Raw genomic sequence first — 22214 nt, forward strand, 5'->3', positions numbered from 1 at the left:
GGGGAGGCCGCCCTGGGGGAGCACGTGGGGGCGCCGCTCGCCTTTCCGGGGCTGCTGGGACGGTGGCGGAATCTCGAGGCCTCCCGCCGCCGTCGGGCAGGGAGGCTGGCGGAGGCGGGGCCGCGGCCGCCCCTTCCCCTGAGAGGCGCCCTGGCGGTGGCGGCGGCCCAGCCTCTTCTCTCCTCGCACAGCCAGGCGGCCCCGCTCGAGATCCGCGTCACCATGGCCGCGGTTCCCGAGGTGTTGCAGCAGCAGGAGGAGGACCGCAGTAAGGTGAGGCCCTGGTCGCTCTCGGGCTCCGGGCCGGGAGGCCCCACCGGGCCTCTGGGCCCCACGCTCCTTTCGCGGGCCCCCAGGGGACCCCGCCGCCCTCCCTCCGCGTGGTCCGGGGCGCTCCCGGGACCCGGGCAGAGGGCGCACGCTGTGCCTGTGCGGTACACAGCTCTCCCCCGGGGAGCCCGGCGGTGCACGTGAGACCCACTTTGCGCGGTGCAACGAAGCTCCGAACCGCCCCCACCCCCTCCAGAAATTTTGGGGAAATTCCGCCCAGGCCGAAGTTGGACCCGTGTTCCCTGCAACTTCACTAAAGCGCTCAGTGCGCCGCTGCGGTACTTGTGTCATTTTATGAGGTTCTCAAATAGCTGAACTTTTCGCCCTTTAGACGTGTGTGGATGTTAAATTATCCTTCCCTGCCACTCGAATCTGGAGGTAACCAGGGCAATAAATGCGTGTCACCGTAAAGATCGAATTAGGTCTCCGCTTTTATTGGTCCTGTCTTGACAAGTTACTTTGGAGAATACAGGGTTTGGTGTGAGCCACAGCGGTTTGTGCAGAACCGTCAACAAAAAAGTTTCTAAAAAAAAATTGAAAAATGGTAATCTAGGAACTCGAGGTGCTCTCAGATTTAGTCTGGAAGGCATCGCTTTAGAAACCAAAGCACGTTTTTTGGTCCACAGGTCTTTGGACAGACCTTTTCATCTAGTAAGTGGCGGTTGTATGGCTGCTGGGTTAGTTACTGAAAGTGTAAGGAGAGCGTTTTCGTTGGGGGTGTTTTTATTTCTTTGAAAGCTGAAAGAAATTTTTTTTTTCCCCTCCCTAAAGCCGGAAGTGGGAACTTGAGACTCCAAAGGTAGTTTTCTCTAGAAGTTTAGATGACCGAATAGAAATTTTGATATCCCCCATCTTGCATCTCCTTTTGCGACCCATAATTAGTTTTACACTGCTGTTTAAAACTTCAGTGGACCTTTCTGTTTGTTAGTATTGTATAGCCCTGCTTGGTTTTAAGTACCTTCACCACCCTCTGACCCTCCAGCAGGACAGAATTGTGAAGGCTACTTCTTCTGGTTTTAGTGACTGCAGGAAAGGACTATATAGAATTATTGCCCCTATTTTTTTTTTAATTGCACAAGTAAGGAGATAGGAAATTTAAATGTTACTCTTAACACAGCTTCGTTTTTCTTTCTCATCTCTGATATTGGTCCTGTGATGTGGATTAAGATGGTTTTTGAAGTGAAAGTTCAGGCTTGTTCGACTCTTCGACCCCATGGACTGTATAGTTCATGGAATTCTCCAGGGGCTCTTCCCAACCCAGGGATCGAACCCAGGTCTCCCGCATTGCAGGCAGATTCTTTACCAACTGAGCTCTGAGGTTTTTAAGAAACCCAACATTAAAATGGTTTTTAATGTTCACCAAAAAAGGGAGTTCCAAATGGGACAAGAGTGAAATAACAGGCGGACAGATCTTGGGCAGTTATATTGCTGTAATATAGCTTTGTTAGTTAACTGAAAAGTTTTGCTTTTTTGCTGAAAATATTAGAAGTTCAAATTTTCCGATTGTCTGCTTAGGGATTTCCATGAGGATAGGGGTTCTTCAAGGTTGGCCCCACAAATAAGTCAGGGAGCATAGTTGATCTCGAGGATTTTTAATCTGTCTACAGAACTTTTGGCTCACAAAACAGGAGAATTGGCCTGTATCCAGTAGCCTGGTGCTTCCATTTAGTGGTTTCCATTTGAGCTGATGGTGTAGATTTGTCCCCTTGCCCAGAAAGCAGTTGCATGATTAATTTAGTTTTTAACTAATTCTGTACTGATGGGAAAGATTGTGTTATGTTCCTTAAGTTTAGAAAAGTAAGGTTTTGCCAAGTCTAGCCCCTGAAACAGTTAACTAAAACTTAGATACCATTAGGTTCATCTCCAAGATAAATTAGTGCAGTACTGAGGCGCCGTCTCCCCCCCCCCCCCAACCAAACACTGGCTGGATCAACATCCTAAGGTGTCTGTAGTTTTTAATGGTTAGGGGGGGAAATTGGGTTATGCAGAACCTTGTTCCCCTAAGATATTTATTCAGGCCTCCAGTCATTTGCATGTTCTCCAGGTCTCCTGTTCACCTCAAGGTCCTTTAAACATCACACTTAGATTCCCACCTACAGACTCGGTGTGTGTCTGTTGTGATTCTGTGAGTCTCGCCAACCTGTGGCAAATGGAGTGTGGGTCCTGATTGTCTCCTGGGGTATTTTTTGACTCTTGTTAGTGAGCTGAAGTCAATGTGCCAGTGTACACAGAAGCTTTGTAAGCCTGCTCCCCACCGCAGCCTGGCCTTGTTACTTTCACCTTAACTTGTCACTAGTTGGTTACCTAGGCTTTGGATGGTGTTTTCCTTTTCAGAGCCAGTCATCAGTGTTTCACCTGCTACTGCTCTGGTTTGCAGGCAGTTGACACGTGTGGAAGTTGTCTGTAGGGACACCACTCTACCAGCCTAGATGGGGTGTCCTATAACTTATATTACAGGGACAACCTGAATTTTCACCAATACTGCAAAGTCCAGAGTAACTGATTCTTGTGGGCTGGAATTTTCCACTGTTTATGCTGCCAAGTCGCTTCAGTCGTGTCCGACTCTGCGACCCCATAGACAGCAGCCCACCAGGCTCCCCCATCCCTGGGATTCTCCAGGCAAGAACACTGGAGTGGGTTGCCATTTCCTTCTCTAATGCATGAAAGTGAAAAGTGAAAGTGAAGTCGCTCAGTCGTGTCCGACTCTTAGCGACCCCATGGACTGCAGCCTACCAGGCTCCTCCATCCATGGGATTTTCCAGGCAAGAGTACTGGAGTGGAGTGCCATTGCCTTCTCCGACTGTGTTTATGGCATGACTTTAAATTCGAGAAGTATGACTTCTCAGAGTTGCCCACGCCTTAGTTCTGGATCAGCAGCTTGCACAGAGTGTCTTAAGATCTCCCTTTGTGAATGCTACCGTGACAGATCACGATCTGCCCACTTGATGTGCTGTGGGAAGAAATGGCCCAGGGAGATTATACGAGAATTTTTTGGATTCTGAGATCTAAGTGCTCCTTTGGTTTGAGACCTAGTAAGAGACTAAGATCTAATAATGTAGAACTTCAGCTTGAAGCAGGGTTTCTTAATCTGAGCACTACTGACAGACATTTTGGGCTTCCTTAGTGGCCGTCAAAAATAAATGCAGATATTGTCAAATGTCTTGGTTGAGAATCACCAGTTTAGACTTTCTAAGATGGTATGGTGGGGAAGGTCAGCTTATGTTAGAGGCTAATCTTTAATGTGCCAATTTGTTTCTAGTTTTTTTCAGATGTTTGATAAATTCTAAAGAAATAGCATAAAACATAAGCATTGTTGACTGTCTTTGACATTAATAGAATTAGCCTTCACCCAGTGTTGAGGAACCTGATCAAAAGATGGTGAAGGGTTCTGGGTATCGGAGGGTTACAAAGGCTGCTGCGCTTTGTAACACCGTGTTGGAGTTCACCGGCCACTTTGGACAGTGGAAACCTGAGGCTCTGATGCCAAAGTGGTGTGGGGTAGAATTGAAGTTGACTGAGACTGTGCTGCAGGGTAGAACATGGTTTAAAAGCCTGCTTTTTAAATATGTTGCTCTCTGTTGTTCTGATTGCTTGAGGAAATTAGGATATAGTACCATTGACCAGTGGTGACAGGCACATGCAGTGAAGTTAGGTAGTATTTACGGAAACAACCTTTCAGTGAACCCAGGTTTATAGAGAGAAGGGATGGTGGGACATCTTGTCTTGCATGAATAGCAGATTTGTTTTCTGTGGGTCTAAATTGAGAAGTATCTTTACATTACTGTGAGAAACTTGCTCCTTCAACCCCCACCCTGAAAGGATACTTCACCCCCAACACCTGTATATTTTCTAATTAGCCACTGAGTTACTCCTTAAAAAAAAAAAAAAAAAGATTATGTATTTTAGCTGCCCAGCTCCCTGACCAGAGATCGAACCTGCCCCCTCCCCGCACTGGGTAGCGCAGTCTCAGTCACTGGACCATCAGGGAATTCCCCACGGAGTAACTCTTAAGAAGAAATTCCCCCCCCTCTAAAAGGGGAAAGTGAAATTTCTCAACTGTCTCGTACCCCAAAGGCAAAACATAAATACATAGGTCAGAGTGAAGGTGCAAGAGCAACTGACCTTCAGTACAGACATTGGGTCCTTGGCTTGACTTCCCCTCTTCCTTTTTACACATTTGGTGTAAGTTGTTCAGACTGATACATGGTCTGGAGAGAAAACTGTAGTTTTCTCAGTAGTTGCTTATGTTAACCTGTGGTACATGTTTTCTGTCAGAAGAGTTTATGGTTTACTTGTTTCCGAGGGGTAGCTCCACAAGCCCTTGGGTCTAGTTATAGTGCCTGTGGTATGGGGCACAAATGCAAGTGTTGCCAGCCTTATCCTCAAGAGCAGGACATAAAAAGCTCGCATGTTGTGCTGGGGGGTGCCGGGTAGCTGGTGAGTGATAAAATGAGGTTAAAATACTTAACATCTGAAAGATCTGGGAAGTGTGGTACCTTTACCTAAACACAAGAATTCCACCAGGAACAGGCAGCCTTCTCCTCTCTGTTGCCTTTTTTGTGTCTCAAACTCAGATGACACAATCCTAAGCTCAGGCAGCTGTGTCCATGTTGCTGAGTAATCTTTGTTGGTAGTAAAGGTAAATTTTTTTTCTCAAATTTTTCTCTTTGATCTTGGGTTGAACACAAAGTAAGACTGCTTTGTAAAGAGTTGTGGACTTGATACAGTGGGAACTTTTGGTAGGGAGACTTCATGAGATCAAATAGTAGGTGAAGGTCATTCAGTTGTGTCAGACTCTTTGTGACCCCATGGAGTGTACAGTCCATGTTGTTCTCCAAGCCAGAATACTGCAGTATTCTGCCTTTCCCTTCTCCAGGGGATCTTCCCAACCCAGGGATCCAACCCAGGTCTCCCACATTGCAGTCACATTCTTTACCAGCTGAGCCACCAGGGAAGCCCAAGAATAGTGGAGTAGGTAGTCTATCCCTTCTGCAGTGGATCTTCCCAACTCAGGAATCGAACCGGGCTCTCCTGCATTGCAGGCGGATACTTTACCAGTTGAGCTATCAGGGAAGCAGTAGATGAAGAGTTTTAGCCACTCCAGTACTCTTGCCTGGAAAATCCCATGGACAGAGGAGCCTGGTAGGCTACAGTTCATGGGGTCACTGAGGGTCGGACACGACTGAGCGACTTCACTTTCACTTTTCACTTTCATGCATTGGAGGAGGAAATGGAACCCACTCCAGTGTTCTTGCCTAGAGAATCCCAGGGATGGGGGAGCCTGGTGGGCTGCTGTCTGTGGGGTCGCACAGAGTTGGACACAACTGAAGCTGTTTAGCGGCAGCAGCTGTGAAAGGAAGAAACTAGTCTGTGTGTGCGCGTACGCACGTGTGTGGCAGCTACATCCTCTGTAGCAGTGGTATGTTGATTCTCAATAGAATTTCTGTGCTAGGAGATGTTTATAGATCTTGTAGTTCAGCCTTTCACCGTGTGAACTCTTGAAAATAATCCAGGTATCTTGTAATTAGATGGATTTCTCAATGAATTTCATCTTAGCCAATGGATTCATCTTAATCTCTTTGGTTCCATCTTGGCATCTGACTAGCTCATGGGCTTGCAGCCTTGTGAAATGATGATTCAGTTTATCCATTCGCTGAGTGCGCTGCACTGACCTTCTTCCAAGCCTGGGTTCCTGTTCTGGGAACTCTGGGTTACGTGGTTGCCAAATGCCCTGCAGTCTGCTGTGTTCTACTGCGGACGGCTTGTGTGTTGGTGGACTACCGGTAAGAATGGCTGGTGTCAGCAGGGATGGGTCCCTGTGGGCTCATCTCACCAAGACGAGTGGTGGAAATCTGATCACTTGCTGCAGCTCTTTACCTAGTTTTTAATTAGGGACTTTCCGTAGCTGTTATGTTTGTGAGTAGACAGATCTTCTGGAAGTCTTTGGTTCTGTGTTCCTTGAAGACTGAGGTACGATATTGGCAGGGTTGGAATTACAGGGAGGGGAGAGACAGTAGTGGAGGGAGGAAATAAACCACAGATACAGTGCTGCCTGGAAGGGCAGAGCTCTTGTGTTGCTCATAGTTCAGTTTTTCATGTACTGGTTCTCCAGGGGTAAGCTGGCATAGAACACAGACAGGTTTCAGTTAGCTTCAGGGCAGGAGAACTTGAACCATAAAGAGAAATTCAGAGAAAGATAGATGTGATACTGGAATTTCTTACAGAACACTTCCTTCCTCTGAGCTGAAACAGTAACAGAGCAATGTATGTTTCATAAGTATGCATCATGTGAATCTGCTTTCAGAAATTGCTGCAAATCCAGTAATTTGGATTTTCTGCAGCAGAGCGTTTTTGGATTTATTTCCTTACTAAAGCGAATTGGACTGGGCATGGCATCCCTCACTTTCCAGCTGAAATAATGGCTCCATGTTGCTTACAATGGGTTATCTGTTGTTTTGGTCCTGTCCCCAGTAGGGGTCTTCCGTATGTTAGGCAGTCAGGTGAAGGTATAGCAAAGGAACATCCTTCAGAGAGCGTCAGTTTGATGGGAAGAACCTGGTGTAGCCCGTGCTTGCCGGGTGCTTTCTGCTCTGGGACTGGAGAAGGGAGAGGCACTTCAATGTGAAAGACAGGCTTTCCTCTGCCTGTGGCAATTTCCGTGTAATGTTCACGTTAAGCTGGAAATTCCGGGGCTGGCATATTCAATTTCTTGCATGTATACAAAACTGGTTAGATTTAAGTAATGTTCAGCTAGACCTCATTCTGGCAGATGAGAGTCACCGTGGAGATGGTTTCTTGTTCACTTTTTTTTTTGTCATTTGGCCCTATGGCAGTAGTGTAAACTGGAGTCTGTAGCCAGTGGTAACGTTTATTATACTTTATCTTCCACCTAAGGTTCTGAATTTCTGAATCGAGCTTTGTGTGTTGTCCAGCCGCAGAGGTACTCTTTGCCATCTTTGAACCTCTTCACCTTTTGAAGAGGGGGTTTTTGTAGATGGTGTTAACTTGGCCTTGTACCAAAGTGAGTCAAGTGCGAGATCCGGACCCTGTGTATCAGCTCAGAACTCTGCAGACCATCCTTTGGCCAGTGTCAGGTGCCCCAGCTCTGATGAACAGATGAGGGGAGTGCACGGGGGTTTGGTTTTAGTTTTTTCTCCTTTTCAAGTTCTCTTATCAAGCATTCAGATTCCCTTTCTGGGGGGTCACGAGGCACGTGAGATCTTCATTCCCTGACCAGGGAGCAAATCTGCACACCCCATAGTGGAAGCACCAACTGGTAACCACTGGACCAGTAGGGAGGCCCCCCAGATTTCTTAAAACAGTTACAATTTTGTTTTCCAAATGAAATGCTTGTTTACTCCCTGTTTTTCTCACAAAGATCACTGTAGTCCTTACTATCAGGGTTAATGTGATAAGTATTTTGGGGACTGAAATTCCACCTAAAACTTGGTATGTGATGCAGTGGTTTCTGTAGAAATCTGCAAAAGAAAGTCTTTTTTTAAACTTGCCTTCCACACAGAGTAAATAAGTTTTAAATTTGGTTCTCACAAGTGGCCTAAGGGGATGAAAATCAAAATTAACATGCTTAAGGTTAGACTTGGTTCTGAAGTCTCCTTTCACACAGTGTCCAGGGGCTGAGGCAGCCTGGGGATGCTTGCTGAAACTAGGGGACAGGTGGTGAGTAGGGGCTTTGTGTGGAGGCGTGCCACCTGCTCCTGTACTCTCCACCCTGTTGGTTTATGTATTTAGCAGGTACTGTGGCATAGGACTATGGGGTGTGGACTCTGTTGACGGATCAGAAGGAGTGCTGAGCTTTTAATCACATGGATACTTCCGGAGTGAGGATACAGTGCTGACTTAGAAGCTTGAAACATTTCACAACTTTTTACTCCTCTGTGATTTATCTCTTCCTTGTCTGGAGAGCTACAGTACAAGGAAGTTCCTTTGACTTGTGAATAGGGGTGGTTTTTGAGTTGGTGAGGGTTTGCATACTCAGAGTTTTGCACCTAACTTTTCAGACAATTCTTTAAGGCCCAAATGCAAACTTTTCATGTTATCTGTTGTGAGTTTTTTTTAAATTGTTGATTGTTTTGTCTGTGGGAGAAGGGTGTTATATCATGTTGAGGGGTGAGATTGTTCGGACTCTGTTTTGTGGTGATGACAGCTGGAGAAGAAGCTGGGTGCTTGATGTCTTCTTAAGGTGCAGTCTTTCCAACCTTGAATGGACTCTGTTAATTTTGTGTCCTTATCACACTATCTCACAGTAAAAAATGAAATAGCTTTGCTGACCAGAAAGGAAGATAGGAAAACTGAAAAGTCTGGGGTTACCTGTGAGGTTGGAGGTATGGGAACAGGGCCGACCTCAGCGTTCACCTTTGAAGCCCATTGCAGCTTTGATTCCTGCTGTGATGAGCCCATGTACATCCGCCTGGGTGCTCCAGCCCTAATTCCAGAGGCAGTGCCGGTGGTGCTTGCTGGCTTATGGGGCTTGGCACTTAGACGGAATTGTCAGCATGTTCAGAAATTGAGAGGAAGCCAGGATTTGTGACCTCAAGGCAGCAGAGTCTCAGGAAACGTGGCCCTTGTTGCTGAGCTCAGGAAAATGCTCCTTAGTCCTGGCCCCGGGTCTGCCCTTTCTTTCCACCATTAACCAGACCAGCTTTATTCATGTACCAATTCTGATACATAGAAACATAAGATCAGGCGGGTGGCCAGTACTCTCTGCAGTCAGACTGTTGTGAGGTGTGTATGTGTTGTGAGGTCTTTCTGAATACTGTATTTGCCCAGTCATGAATTATCAGGAGGGAGGCTTTATCAGAAATGTGTCAAGAGCCAGAGTCGCAGCTCTGATGAAATGAAGTATCCCTGACCTTGAAGCTTTATCTTTGTTTGCAGAGATTTCATAAATAGACATGTGAAAATTAAGCCAAACAAGCAAATATTTCATAGGTGTCATCAAGAATTTATTTGAAATACATGTTTAGGTTGACATGGCAGGAACTGTTAAGTATGTTGTGGTCTCACAAATACCTGATGTTAAAATCAATTCTGGTGGCAAGAACATGAGGCTTAGTTCTTCTAGCTAGGAAAGCTGTTGTTATAAGGCTAACTCTGGCTATTGCAATCAAAATTTTTTCTTAGTTACAGTGCTGAAGGAAAATGGGACGTATTGACTCTTCCTGAGATACTACAAAGAAGTAAGAAGTAATCCCATACATTTTTAGAAAATATATTTAATCTTTTTATACCTGATGGAACCAATTTTTCTGTCTTTGGTGGTTTTATTTTGAAGAAAAGAATTCAGAGGGAAATACTTGGGATTCCCTGTTCCCTCATCTTAGTTCTTAGGTCCAGTCTCCACTTGGCACTCCATCTTCCTGTGTTCAGTAACCCAGAGTGTCCTGGCAGCCTCCCTTCAGCTCTAGCTTACAGTTGTGGGCCTGGGGAGGGATGAGATGCTTAATCCATGCAATTTCTCATCTGACAGGCCTTCAGATCCACTGTCAGCCTATCTGTCATAAGAATGAAAGACTTTACCATATTTTAGATTCAGTAGGAATTTTTTTTTTTTAAGGGAAACCATTTAGCCACTTTCCCCAAAAAAATACACTTCTTTAAAGAATTCTTTTTAAACTGGCAAAATTGGAGTTGAGTATTATTTTCCTCCTGAATTTCCAGCTCTCAAAAATCAGGTATTTTTGTTTCCATAGTAGTGCTCACCCTTCTGCCTTATTTATATGTAATCACAGTGGAATTCTGATAGTTTATGGCTTTGTTGGTTTTTACAGTTCATCTCCTGTTCTAGATCTCTTGTATCCTTGAGACAGTCCTTGAATATACATAGGTCCACGCTGGAGTGGATTTTTCTCTCCATCCAAGACCTCACACCACATAACTGTTCTTTGTACCTTCTGTCTCTAAGTTATCCCAGCCTTTAACTTTTAACACCTCTTGAATGTTTTTGTAATTTGGGCATGTATGTAGGAAGTTCACAACTTCATTTTTATCTATTTTAAGCCTTCTTAGTACAGTTCTTTAAGTATCTGGTTAAATGTATTTTTCACACAAAGTATGTAATGTACATGATATCAGAATCATATAGTTGCTGTTTTCAGATTATAGGAATTCACTGGACCCACCCATGCACTTAAAAGCAGTTGTCCCCACAGTTGCAAATAGATACCTCAACTGACTTTGTTCTAAATGGTCATGGATAGATTGCTAAAAGTTATTACTAGCTCCCCATTTTTGGATGGATGCTTTTTTAGGACTAAAGTGGACTTGAGACTAATAGCTAAAAAATGTATTTCAGCTGAGATCTGTGTCAGTGGACCTGAATGTTGACCCCTCGCTTCAGATTGACATACCTGACGCACTCAGTGAGAGAGATAAAGTCAAATTTACAGTGCACACCAAGGTAAGTGACAGAATGACCTCAGCAGTGAAAGCAGCGCCAGGTCACATCTGTGCTGCAGTGGGTGTGAGCCGAAGTGCTGCTGAAGGTAGCGCTCCTGGGTGAGGCCCCTCCTCCCTCTCCATCAGATACCGGCTCCTGTTACAGCCCTGTGCACTGTGGGGGAGCCTGGGGCCCACTCTGCTGGTGTGAGTGTGGCTTGTGCTCCGCCTGGGAAGCACACCAGTCCTGCACAGCTCCACCTTTGTTTCTAATTTGCATGCATGGCAAATGCTTGCTTTTCCCATCTTTGCTCAGTTCTTGGCCATCACCCAACCTATTATGATTCAAGACTTTTTCTCCAAATTTTAAAAATTTTATTTTCAAGTGTAAATGATTTACCATGTTGTGTTAATTCTTCTCCAGGTTTCTCATTTGACAAAAGCACTATGCCAGTCTGAAAACTACAGAAAGTTTAACTTCTCAGAGCCCTTTCAGGAACATTTTTAGCCTTTCTCCTTCCATGCTAGTTAAGTGTACTCCGTGCTTGTCTTACGCCAGGCACTGTTTTAAAGGGGTTACATGGACCTGATTTTCTGGATGTGATTTCCATTATGATTTTTTCTGATGGCCATCTTACAGGTGAGGGTCTGAGGTACAGGTCTAGATAAAGTGGCATAGGCACAGTGTGAGGCAGGACATTTGAGCGAGAGCCCTTGGCGGGTGCCTCCCCAGCACATGTGTGTCCCTGAGGTCCTCTCCCTCGTGGGTTTCTCTGCTGCCCTGGTGCGTGATTAGCATACCTGTTCCTCAGGAGGCAGTGTGCGTGTATCTGGCTGAGTTGACCTGAAAGGTGGAGCTGTGTGACTAGAATTCCTTGAAGAACACATTGAATCTTAGCTCTGACTTTCCTGGTGGTAGGGAGGTCGTGTGTTGCCATTTTGTTCTTTATTAGATCTCTTAAAAACCAGATGATTTATTGTGCATTTTTCCCATTGTGCACTGCATGAAACCCAAACCACTTTTTCAGAAAATGGTAGTTAACTGTCACTTTGTTTTTTCTTGACAGACCACACTGCCCACATTTCAGAGCCCAGAGTTTTCTGTTACAAGGCAACATGAAGACTTTGTGTGGCTACATGACACTCTTATTGAAACTACAGACTATGCTGGGCTTATTGTAAGTACATTTTGAATAATCAGATAATTATCGAAGCAAGTATCTAATACTTTGCTATTCATTTTGAGAGATTTACCCATGGGTTGTGAAAATAGTCTGAGTTCATCTGTCAACTAGAGTATATGTTAGCTGTTACTGGTAAAGTCTAAAGTAAGTGAAAACACTGTTAGAAGCACAGTTTTATAGTCTACAGTCTAAGAGGGTAAGCAGTTCCATGGTGTACCGTCTTGTCTACTTTTGGGTGTGGCATTTCCTTTCAGCCGTCAGGTTGAATTGATTCCTGGTGGTGGTGGTGGTGGTTGGTGTGTGTAGTCTGCTGAGAAGGCAGTTGTCTTTGTGCTCAGCTGTGGAGAGTTGATGCCTGGCTACAGAAAGAGACTTAGCTGATTTTAAAGGACAGAGAAATGTGGCTTGACCTGCCAGGCCAAGAAATCTGGCCAGATAGTACTGAATCAGTACTGAACAAAATCAGTACTGAAGCTTATGTTTTAAGAATCTTCATGCAAAATTAGAATCTTTTGTCCTGGAATAAAAAAATTCCTTGTAAGTCCAGAGGTTATTACCTGGATGCTGCGTCTTCATTGGTTTTATTTTAGCCTTGGTTGTAATATATCAATTAGATAGTTGCAGCAGGATATACAGTTTGCCTTATAAATTAAGTTGTTAACTGAACAGATGTCAAAGTGAGTGCCCAGTTGTAGGAAGGACCCTTCTTTTTTAAATGGCCAAAAGGAACGAGGGTAAGAAGAAGCATAGTTGACTTTCAGAGAGCCCCCCTTCCCCCGCCTCCTGTGGGGTGAGGGTGCTCAGGAAGTCAGTGCCTTGCCTGCAGATCCCGCCAGCGCCGACCAAGCCCGACTTTGATGGCCCTCGAGAGAAGATGCAGAAGCTGGGAGAGGGTGAAGGGTCAATGACAAAAGAAGAATTTGCCAAGATGAAGCAAGAGCTAGAAGCGTAAGTGACTTTCCTTGATGGGGCCCTGTCTTCTGAGGAGAAAAATGACTGTTGTACAGCAAAGAGAATCTGCCAGCTAAGGTTTTCAAGTGTAGCAGTTAATGACTTGCATGGCTGCTGTCAATGAGTTGCATGGGGGTGTGGGGGCCTGGTCTGTAGACGATTCCCTGATGATACTTGGAGAAGGAAATGGCAACTGATGCCAGTATTCTTGCCTGGAGAATCCCAGGGACAGAGGAGGCCTGACAGGCTACGTACAGTCCATGAGTTGGAGACGACTTAGCAACTGAACCACCTGGTGATACTGGATAGACTAATTTTTCTCTTTGCAAACAGTGCTAGTCATGGAATGTTGGTATGGCAAAGTGAAGAACTAAGCCTTTGACTGTAACGTACAAAAGCTTTCTTCCCTGACGTTTGTTTACTGGAAATACAGTTGAAATTAGATTGTAGCAAATGCTGTTAACAAGGAAGCATTCTCACAATGGCTACATTGATGGCTTGAAAGAAGTCCAGGTCTGCAAGAAGCTTATTTTAATCTGATTGTAATTCTTTGCAACAAAAATGGATTCTTTATGCCATAGTTGGAGGCTTGCACGAACTATCCTCTTGCTCCTTCCTCTTGCCCTCCTCCTATTCATTGGGGTCCATTTCAGCAGTTTTTGCCAATATGCTGCCACAGGCCCAGGTGAGCTAGGCCCGGGCTCACACTCCTGCCAGGCCCGCATGGGCAGCTCTGAGGATAGAGCACCAAACTTGCAGACTTGGTCTTCTGCTGTTGAGCGTAGAGTGTGTAGGTTGAGATAAAGCCACTTTGTAATTTCTGATAGTTCCCAGCTTTGTTAGACACATGGCTGTGTACATGGCTGCAAAATTAAAGGACTGCCATGGTTTTAAAGAAGCCATTGTTGTGTGCTGTAATTGCACGTGGGTTTGGGTTTGACAGGTGTGTCCATCAACTCTGGTTATGTCACTTCCCCTTCCATGCTGCTGCTGCTAAGTCGCTTCAGTCGTGTCCGACTCTGCGACCCCATGGACTGCAGCCCACCAGGCTCCCCCGTCCCTGGGATTCTCCGGGCAAGAGCCCTGCAGTGGGGTGCCATTGCCGGCTCCTTCCCCTTCCATGGCTATTCCACAGATTCCCAAATGAGAGCTGCCTCATCACCTAACTGGATACTGCATTACACCAGGCTGCTCGGGGCCGGTTCAGGTGGTGTGTGTAGCTGTGGGGCAGCGCTGGCGTCCCGGGAGTGGTGCTGGGCGGGGGGCTGAGCGGCGCGTGTGCCCTGTGTTGCAGGGAGTACCTTGCTGTCTTCAAGAAGACGGTGTCTTCGCACGAAGTCTTTCTCCAGCGGCTCTCCTCCCATCCTGTTCTCAGTAAAGACCGCAACTTCCACGTGTTTTTGGAATATGATCAAGATGTAAGTCATTTTAATTCCATTTCCACAATCTTAATTGCAATGTACAAAAAAATACATATTTTCTGAAAAGTTGACTTTCAAAGTTGAATTTCCCTTTTCCCCTTCAGTTAATTTTGGGGTTATTTGAAAGTTGATCCTAGTTTTTTTCATCGAAAGGGGACATATGGTTGCCTTAAAAGAATACATTCTTTTTCTTTATTATATATGAGACAAGCACTGACTTACAAATTTCCTCATAGTCTTTAACCAGTGAATAATAGCATAACAACAATTCTACCCAGAATTTAAGGGCACTAAGACTTGATGCCTAGGTAGTTTTTCAAAGTATCTCCAGAGTCATAGAATATGCGAGAGACTCTGGGCCAGGAAGATCCCCTGGAGTAGAAGATGGTAGCCCACTTAAGTATCTTGCTTGGAAAATTCCATGGACAGGGGAACCTGGTGGGCTATAGTCCATGGGGTCGAAAAGAGTCAGACATGACTAAGCATGCACACACAAGACTTGGTACATAGATAGTTTTTCAGAATACCTCCTGAGTCAGAATTATCACCTGTCCTTAGGTTTAGTTTTGTTTGATTTTTTAGATGTGGTTACAGTGGGGTTAAAGGTGGCTTGGGTGTGCTTACGTTACTTGGGATGTGTTCAGAACTTGATAGAAAATATATGTACCATTAATTATTTTGAATTTCTTTTCAGCTAAGTGTCAGGCGGAAAAATACTAAAGAGATGTTTGGTGGCTTTTTTAAAAGTGTGGTGAAAAGTGCTGATGAAGTTCTTTTTTCAGGAGTTAAGGTAAGTGGCCTTTAGCTGTTTAAGAAAATTTTCTTTGTGTGAATAGGTGACCTTTTCTTTCTTCAGAATAGGTATTTGTGAAACAAATGGTATTAGCTTCTCAAAATGGAAATATTTTCAAGTTTTGGTTATTTTTATCAACTTACTGAACTTTGGCTCATTTTCCCAAAATACCTGTTCTTTCCCAGGAGAAGGGATAAGAGCCTCACTCTTTGGTTTTTGTTGTCTCCTTTTCTGTAAGGAAATGACACTCAGTTATCCTTAAGAAAATAAGTTACGTGACCAGTCTTGGCTGTCTCCACAGCTGCACTGTCCCTGTAGCCCCAGCCTTGTGTGGAGTTGAGCGCCTGACTGGTGCTGTGCCCTGGTGTAGTTAAGGGACTGAGGTTTCTGTTTTGTTTACACACTGGATTTGTAGGCCTTTAGTAATGAAGAAAACATAAAACATGAGAAATAATTTTACCTGTTTGTTTTTATACTGTGGCTGCTAAGTAGAAAGTTCTAAGTGGCACATTTGGCTCACGTTACTTCTGCTGGACAGTGCTGTTCTGGAACATAAATAGATGTCCAGGTTTCTCAGTAGCAGCCTAGGTGTGGTTTATTTCTTTGCTCCTCAGTTACTGTCTGGTGTCTGACTTTGCCACTTGTGGTCTTAAGTAAGGAGACTAGGATGTGGGTAACGCAGGCCTGGTCAGAAGTTTGGAAGCTCTGGGGCTGTCTCTGGGTGGCAGTGAAGGTGTGCTGATACCTGTCTATAGTAGGGGTGTTCGGCATCCCTGGTCAGTGCCCCCCAGATGCCAGTATTGCATCCTAGGCCATGTTTCAGAAATGCAGGTATCTGAGACAAGGTAGCAACCCATCTAGCTGGACCACCACTTTAGTGGAATTGCCTCAGGAGGTCAGCAAGCTTTACTGGGCTGTGCTAAATGGCTCTTCAAAATGGTTCTCTCGATGTTTCTTGCCAGCCTTTCACTTTGGCTAAATCCCTGGTGTGAAATGTTAATTTAAAAAATAATTTAAATTTCACTGGTCCTTAGAGGTTAAGCTTCTTATGCCCAAGCTTATTTTTAAAATATAAAATATATACTCGTACGTAGAAGTTTTGCTTTTTTGAAACTTTTTTGCCTTCCCTTTTAGGAGGTAGATGACTTTTTTGAGCAAGAGAAGACTTTCCTCATCAACTATTACAACAGGATCAAGGATTCCTGTGCAAAGGCTGACAGGATGACCAGATCTCATAAAAGTGAGTGCACTCACCCACTAGCTCCCTACCTCTGCTTAAGTGCCAGCTCTGTTCACATGAAAGGACTGCCCTTGTTCCACAGATGTCGCAGATGATTATATCCACACCGCAGCCTGCTTGCATAGCCTGGCTTTAGAGGAGCCTACAGTCATCAAGAAGTAAGTTTTTGTTGGGAGACATTTTCTTTCATCCCCTAATTGAAAACTGTTGTGCAATTAAGAGTATAATGGATAAGGGCTGCGTAGTTCAGTTCTGTCCTGAGTACAAGCCCATCAAAGGTGGATGGTCTCCAGCATGCATTTTATACACCCTCCAAACAGGACTACTCCTAAGCCGTCTATAGGGAATGCAGGGCACTTCTGTACCAAGTGTGGCAACTGTTGTCAAGGACTTGATTGCTGTCAGACATAAATGTGTCTGTTTTGTGGGTTTTTTTTTTTTTTAAGTTAATTTTTGACTGCTCTGGGGCTGTTCTCATTATGGTGCGTGGACTTTTTGTTGCAGAGCTCAGGGCTCTAGGCATGCAGCCTCAGTAGTTGGGCACACAGGCTTGGTTTCCCTTTCACAGCATGTGGAGTCCTCCCAGACCAGGGATTGTCTCCTGTGTGGGCAGGCAGATTTCTATCGCCTGAACCACCAGGTGGTTTGATTAATTTGATTTGGAGTTGTCACTGAGTGAGGTTTTTCAGCGTCTCTATTCAGGTTATTTCTGGTATGAGATGGTACAGTTGGCCCCCTCCATATCCATGGGTTCTGCATCTGCAAGCTAGAAGAAACTGCAGATAGAAAAACATTTTTTAGAAAGTTCCAAAAAGTGAAACTTGAATTTGCTGCACATCAGCCACTATTTGCATAGCATTTACATTGTACTTAAAACTGTTTGTATCCGTTTACATTTTATAAGGCACAGGAAGTAATCTAAAGATGATTTAACATATATAAGAGGGTGTACATGTATTATATATATCAGGAGCTTGAGCATCTGGATTCTAGGGTCCATTCAGGGTGGGGCTGGGTCCTAGAGCCACTGCTCAGCTGTTACCATGGAATGCCTGTTCTACTAGGCCTGGTCTAGTGGGTGGTAGTATATTTAAGACCTTAAGTCAGAATCGTGTATATTTGCAGGTACCTGTTGAAGGTGGCTGAGCTGTTTGAAAAACTTAGGGTAAGGATTTTTACATTGGTCTTCATAGTAGACATTTCATAATCTGTAGATTTCTTCTTAGATGATGGTGGCCTTTTGTTTTGTTTTTTAACAGAAAGTGGAGAGTCGAGTCTCCTCAGATGAAGACTTAAAGCTGACGGAGCTCCTGCGATACTACATGCTCAACATAGAGGCTGCCAAGGTGCGGGCTCCTCCCAAACAAGGCCTGGTGATGCAAGTGTATTCTCTGGGTTAGAAATGAAGGGAGATGGGAATTTGTTAGGATCATTCATGTAAATGATGTCACCCTAAATAAAGAAGTAAACTGAGGCAAGTGCCAGTTTATTCAGGAAGAGCAGAGAAATTGCATGCCGCATGGGAAGCCACAGGAGATTGCATTGAAGGTCTGGAGTGGGCTGTATTTTGGGGGCAAGGAGTGCAAAGACAAAGAGTTTGGGAAGGCATGTCATTGGCCTGAGGGCACTGGTCCTGAGCAGAAGCTCACTGGCTGGGCACTCACTGCTTGGGAGGGGAGGTCAGGCTGGGTCTTCTGTGCATCAGGTGTTTGTGGAAGTTAGTCTCTCAGTTCCTTCGTCCTACTCTGAGGGTGCGTGGGTCCCCCAGGTTCAGATCTTCTCAGTGACGTGCCTTCTTAGGTGTGATACCAAGTCCTTAATGTGTGTTCTTCAGGGCCCTGGAGGAGGAGGGCTGGTGCCAATAAGTGTTTGGGGAGTTAATACAGACAGATAAGAGTTTGGGAAGTTAATATGCTGCTGGATGGGGACATAAGTGGACATACACCTAAGGGGCTCTTTGTGAGGCAGGAAGGGCTTTGGGGTTTGTTACCTTTTATTGAATTGTAGTTGTCACTGCATCCTTTGAGTCATGAAGCATTGCTTAACCAAAAGCAAGATGTAAGCAGAGTGACATTTGGGAATGGAACACGTAATCTCCACTGTCTACACTGTCCTGACTACATGTTTAAATTATTTTTATTTATGTCATCTTTCAGTCACTAAGTCATGTCCAACTCTTTGCGACCGACCCCATGAACTGCACACCAGGTTTTCCTGTCCTTCACTATCTCAAATTTGTCTGTTGCTCAAACTCATGTCCATTGAATCGGTGATGCCATCCAACCATCTATCCTCTGTGGCCCACTTCTGTCCCCAGTCTTTCCCAGCATCGGGGTCTTTTCCATTGAGTTGGCTGTTCGCCTCAGGTGGCCAAAGTATTGGAGCTTCAGCATCAGTCCTTCCAGTGAATGTTCAGGGTTGACTTCCTTTAGAATTGACTGGTTTGATCTCCTTGCTGTCCATGGGACTCTCAAGAGTCTTGTCCAGCGCCACAGTTAGTATCAATTCTTTGGCTCTCAGCTTTCTTTATGGTCCAACTCTCAAATCTATATATGACTATAGATGAAAAACCATGGCAAAGTGGTGTCTCTGTTTTTTAATATGCTAAGTTCATCATAGCTTTTCTTCCATAGAGCAAGTATGTTTTAATTTTGTGGCTGCACTCATGTCTAGTGATTTTGGAGCCCAAGAAAACAAAATTTGTCAGTGTTTCCACTTTTTCCCCATCTATTTGCCATGAAGTGATGGAACTGGATGCCAGGATCTTGGTTTTTTGAATGCTGAGTTTTAAGCCAACTTTTTCACTCTCCTCTTTCACCCTTATCAAGAGACTGTTTAGTTCCTCTTCACTTTCTGCCATTAGAGTGGTATTATTATCTGCATATCTGAGGTTGTTGATACGATTTTTATATGAAATGTACTAAATTAGGCAGCATAAAATTTTAAGCTAATGGGGAAAGGTCATCAGGAAGTTGAAATTCTTTTCCCCATAGTTTAGTTTTATTTTAAGCGATTAGTCTTTTGACATGTTTTCTTTTGGGAAGTAACCCTGTGGTCATCACTGTTTGGTTCCTTCTCTTGATGCATGTAGAGAAGTCTGGGAAGACTCAACATTGCATTAATTAATTGCCCTTCCCTGCCTCATGTTGAGATCTTAAGGGGTGGAAGTACATGAGGTGGCTGCCGTCTGACCTTTCAGGCAGTAAACCAAGGTACTTGTCTGGTTCTTAGAGACTTTAGCTGGTCTTCCTGTTCTGTTCTAGAGATTTTTCAGTATAGGTTTAACTACCGTATATCATGTCTGTCGATTTGCCTTCTAGGATCTCTTATACCGACGCACCAAAGCCCTCATCGACTATGAGAATTCAAATAAAGCGTTGGATAAGGCCCGGTTAAAGAGCAAAGATGTCAAGCTGGCCGAGGCACAGCAGCAGGAATGCTGCCAGAAGTTTGAACAACTCTCTGAATCTGCAAAAGATGGTGCGTGAGGCCTCTTCTTTCTTTTTGCTATATTTTTAAAAAATATTTTTATTAGCTTTGTCAGATCATCTTTGCAGGATGTGAGATAATTTCGTTGCTGTGCGTGGACTCTAGTTGTGGCACGCTGGCTGGCTTCGTTGCTCCTTGGCACATGGGATCCTCGTTCCCTGACCAGGGATCCAACTCGTAGCCCCACCATTGCAGTGCCGATTCTTAACCCACTGGACCTCCAGGAAAGTCCCTACTTTCACTTTTTATTGGGAAACAATTTAAAAAGTTTACAGAGAGAAGTTGTCCAAATGGTGCAGAAGATGCGCACATGTCCTCTATGTCACCTGCACACGTTCATGAGTTCCTACTTGTGTGATTTTATAAACATATCTGGGTGGTTTGTTTGTTTGTTTTTTAACTGTTTGAGATTAAGTTATATCCTTAGTCGTTTTATCTGTAAAAACTTGGTTATGTTTCTGCAATACAGTTACCAATGTGGGTTGCATTTAGTTTTCACTCTAAAATCTCCCTTAATCTAGAAGGAACACATTTCAGGTTTAGTTTGGTTTTTTTGTTTGTTTGTTGGTTTGGTTTTTTTTAAATCACGTTGTCTTTTGGAAGACCAATTTCTTTTTACAAATACTAATGATGTCCCTTACTTTTGTTTGGTCTGTCTCCTCACGATTGGGTTCTGGATGCTGTGTAATTGTGTCCTTTCGAGGGCATCACATTTGAGGATATGTTGAATCCATCATCCCCTCATATCTGTGTGTTTTGATGACACAGTCAGGGGTTTGTCCACTGTGTACTTGACTTTTTTTTCCTGCGAGCCGCTGATGAGACCAGGCATCGCCCTTCCTCCCGGATGTAGCCGAGGCAGTTGTCTCTCCTGCACTCCAGCTTTCCTTTCTCTCCCTTACTTTTTAAAATCATTTTTACTAGAATGTCTGGATTCCTATTTTCCAGAAGTTTTAAAGTTTTTCAGTGTATTAAGCTATTTTGGTGTTTCTACCGTCCAGAGTGAGCCTATGGGCATGCCTTTAAGCTGGCGTGTCCTATGACACCCCCATATTTTTGAGCGTTTAGATACTCTGTTTTAGTCTTAGACTTCTACTCCAGCCCTGAAAATCACCATCTCTTCCAGGAGCCCATATTGAGTACTCTCTGTGTACATTGCTTCTGGGGCGGTGCTTCTAGACCCTTCCACTGACGGTGAGGAAGTGTCAGGGTGTGTGCATACACACCTACTCCCCAGGGATCATGAGTCCATGATAGTGACTCAGTTCTGGTCCATCTCCACGGTTCTTTCTTGCCCTCTACCATTCCTGGATAATGGGCTTTTTAAAATAATTTAGGACTTCCCTGGTGATCCAGTGGTTAAGACGCCACACTTATAATACGGGGGGAACAGGTTTAATCCCTGGTCAGGAAACTTAGATTCCACATGTCAAAAATAAGAAGATAAAATATAGTTTTATAACTTTATTGGGAGATGGCATACCATTTCCATTAAATATGAGTGTAATAGGTGGCCTTTTCCATAGGGGATCTCAGTACCGTGAAACTCTTAGGGGCCATGGAACATAGCAGAGCAAAAGTTGAGGACTGTGGTCTTACAGAATGTGAATGTACGTTATGGTGGATTGTGTACTTGATTCATCCTCAAGACACCCTCTCCCTTCAAAACTCTAGGTTTCCATGTGAAACCCATATCTCATCATAAGACTGTTCTCTCAGAATGTTCCCCTCCTCTGTGGATCTGGAGGGTTCTGCTCCTTTGTTTTGGCTGAGTCTGGCCAGGACCATGGGGCCCTCCCTGGGAGGAACTGGGCTCCTCTGTGCAGAATCTCTGCTCATGGCCTGTGGACACGCCCATGTGGCTGCCCTTGGGATTTCTTTTGGAGAGTCACCTCCTCCTCTCTCAGTTCAGTTCAGTTCAATTCAGTCACTCAGTCGTGTCCGACTCTGCGACCCCATGAATCACAGCACGCCAGGCCTCCCTGTCTATCACCACCTCCCGGAGTTCACTCAGACTCAACGTCCATCGAGTCGGTGATGCCATCCAGCCATCTCATCCTCTGTCGTCCCCTTCTCCTCCTGCCCCCAATCCCTCCCAGCATCAGAGTCTTTTCCAGTGAGTCAACTCTTCGCATGAGGTGGCCAAAGTACTGGAGTTTCAGCTTTAGCATCATTCCTTCCAAAGAAATCCCAGGGCTGATCCCCTTCAGAATGGACTGGTTGGATCTCCTTGCAGTCTACTTAAAGTAAAATTCTAGCTTAAAAAAAATAGCTAATTTAAATGTATAAGGAAAAAGGAGACTTCAGAGCTACCACATTGAAATCTCAGGTAATTATGTAGACCAGAGTTAGTGGCTTTGATAATTTTTGTGTTTTTCTTTAAATGGTGCCAATTTAGGCCGAACTCTATT

The 22214-nt window shown here is 44.6% G+C and overlaps 1 protein-coding gene across 2 annotated transcripts in view; it reads left to right on the top strand.

Annotated features, from left to right (window-relative positions):
- Positions 1–22214, top strand: part of SNX5 (sorting nexin 5) — a 24640-nt gene that overhangs the window by 237 nt on the left and 2189 nt on the right. The window contains exons 2-12 of one of the 2 annotated variants that reach the window (XM_010862583.1): positions 192–273; positions 10643–10747; positions 11793–11903; positions 12736–12857; positions 14155–14278; positions 14976–15071; positions 16209–16314; positions 16397–16472; positions 17440–17479; positions 17574–17660; positions 19635–19794. In XM_010862583.1, the coding sequence (XP_010860885.1) occupies positions 223–273; positions 10643–10747; positions 11793–11903; positions 12736–12857; positions 14155–14278; positions 14976–15071; positions 16209–16314; positions 16397–16472; positions 17440–17479; positions 17574–17660; positions 19635–19794 (1078 nt within the window). In that variant the 5' untranslated portion in view covers positions 192–222. Of the gene's footprint in view, positions 1–8; positions 274–10642; positions 10748–11792; positions 11904–12735; positions 12858–14154; positions 14279–14975; positions 15072–16208; positions 16315–16396; positions 16473–17439; positions 17480–17573; positions 17661–19634; positions 19795–22214 lie in introns of those variants that run through there. The other variant, XM_010862582.1, reaches the window with a different exon arrangement.

This window comes from Bison bison, unplaced genomic scaffold (assembly GCF_000754665.1).
Source record: "Bison bison bison isolate TAMUID 2011002044 unplaced genomic scaffold, Bison_UMD1.0 scf7180017864484, whole genome shotgun sequence".
NCBI lineage: Eukaryota > Metazoa > Chordata > Mammalia > Artiodactyla > Bovidae > Bison > Bison bison.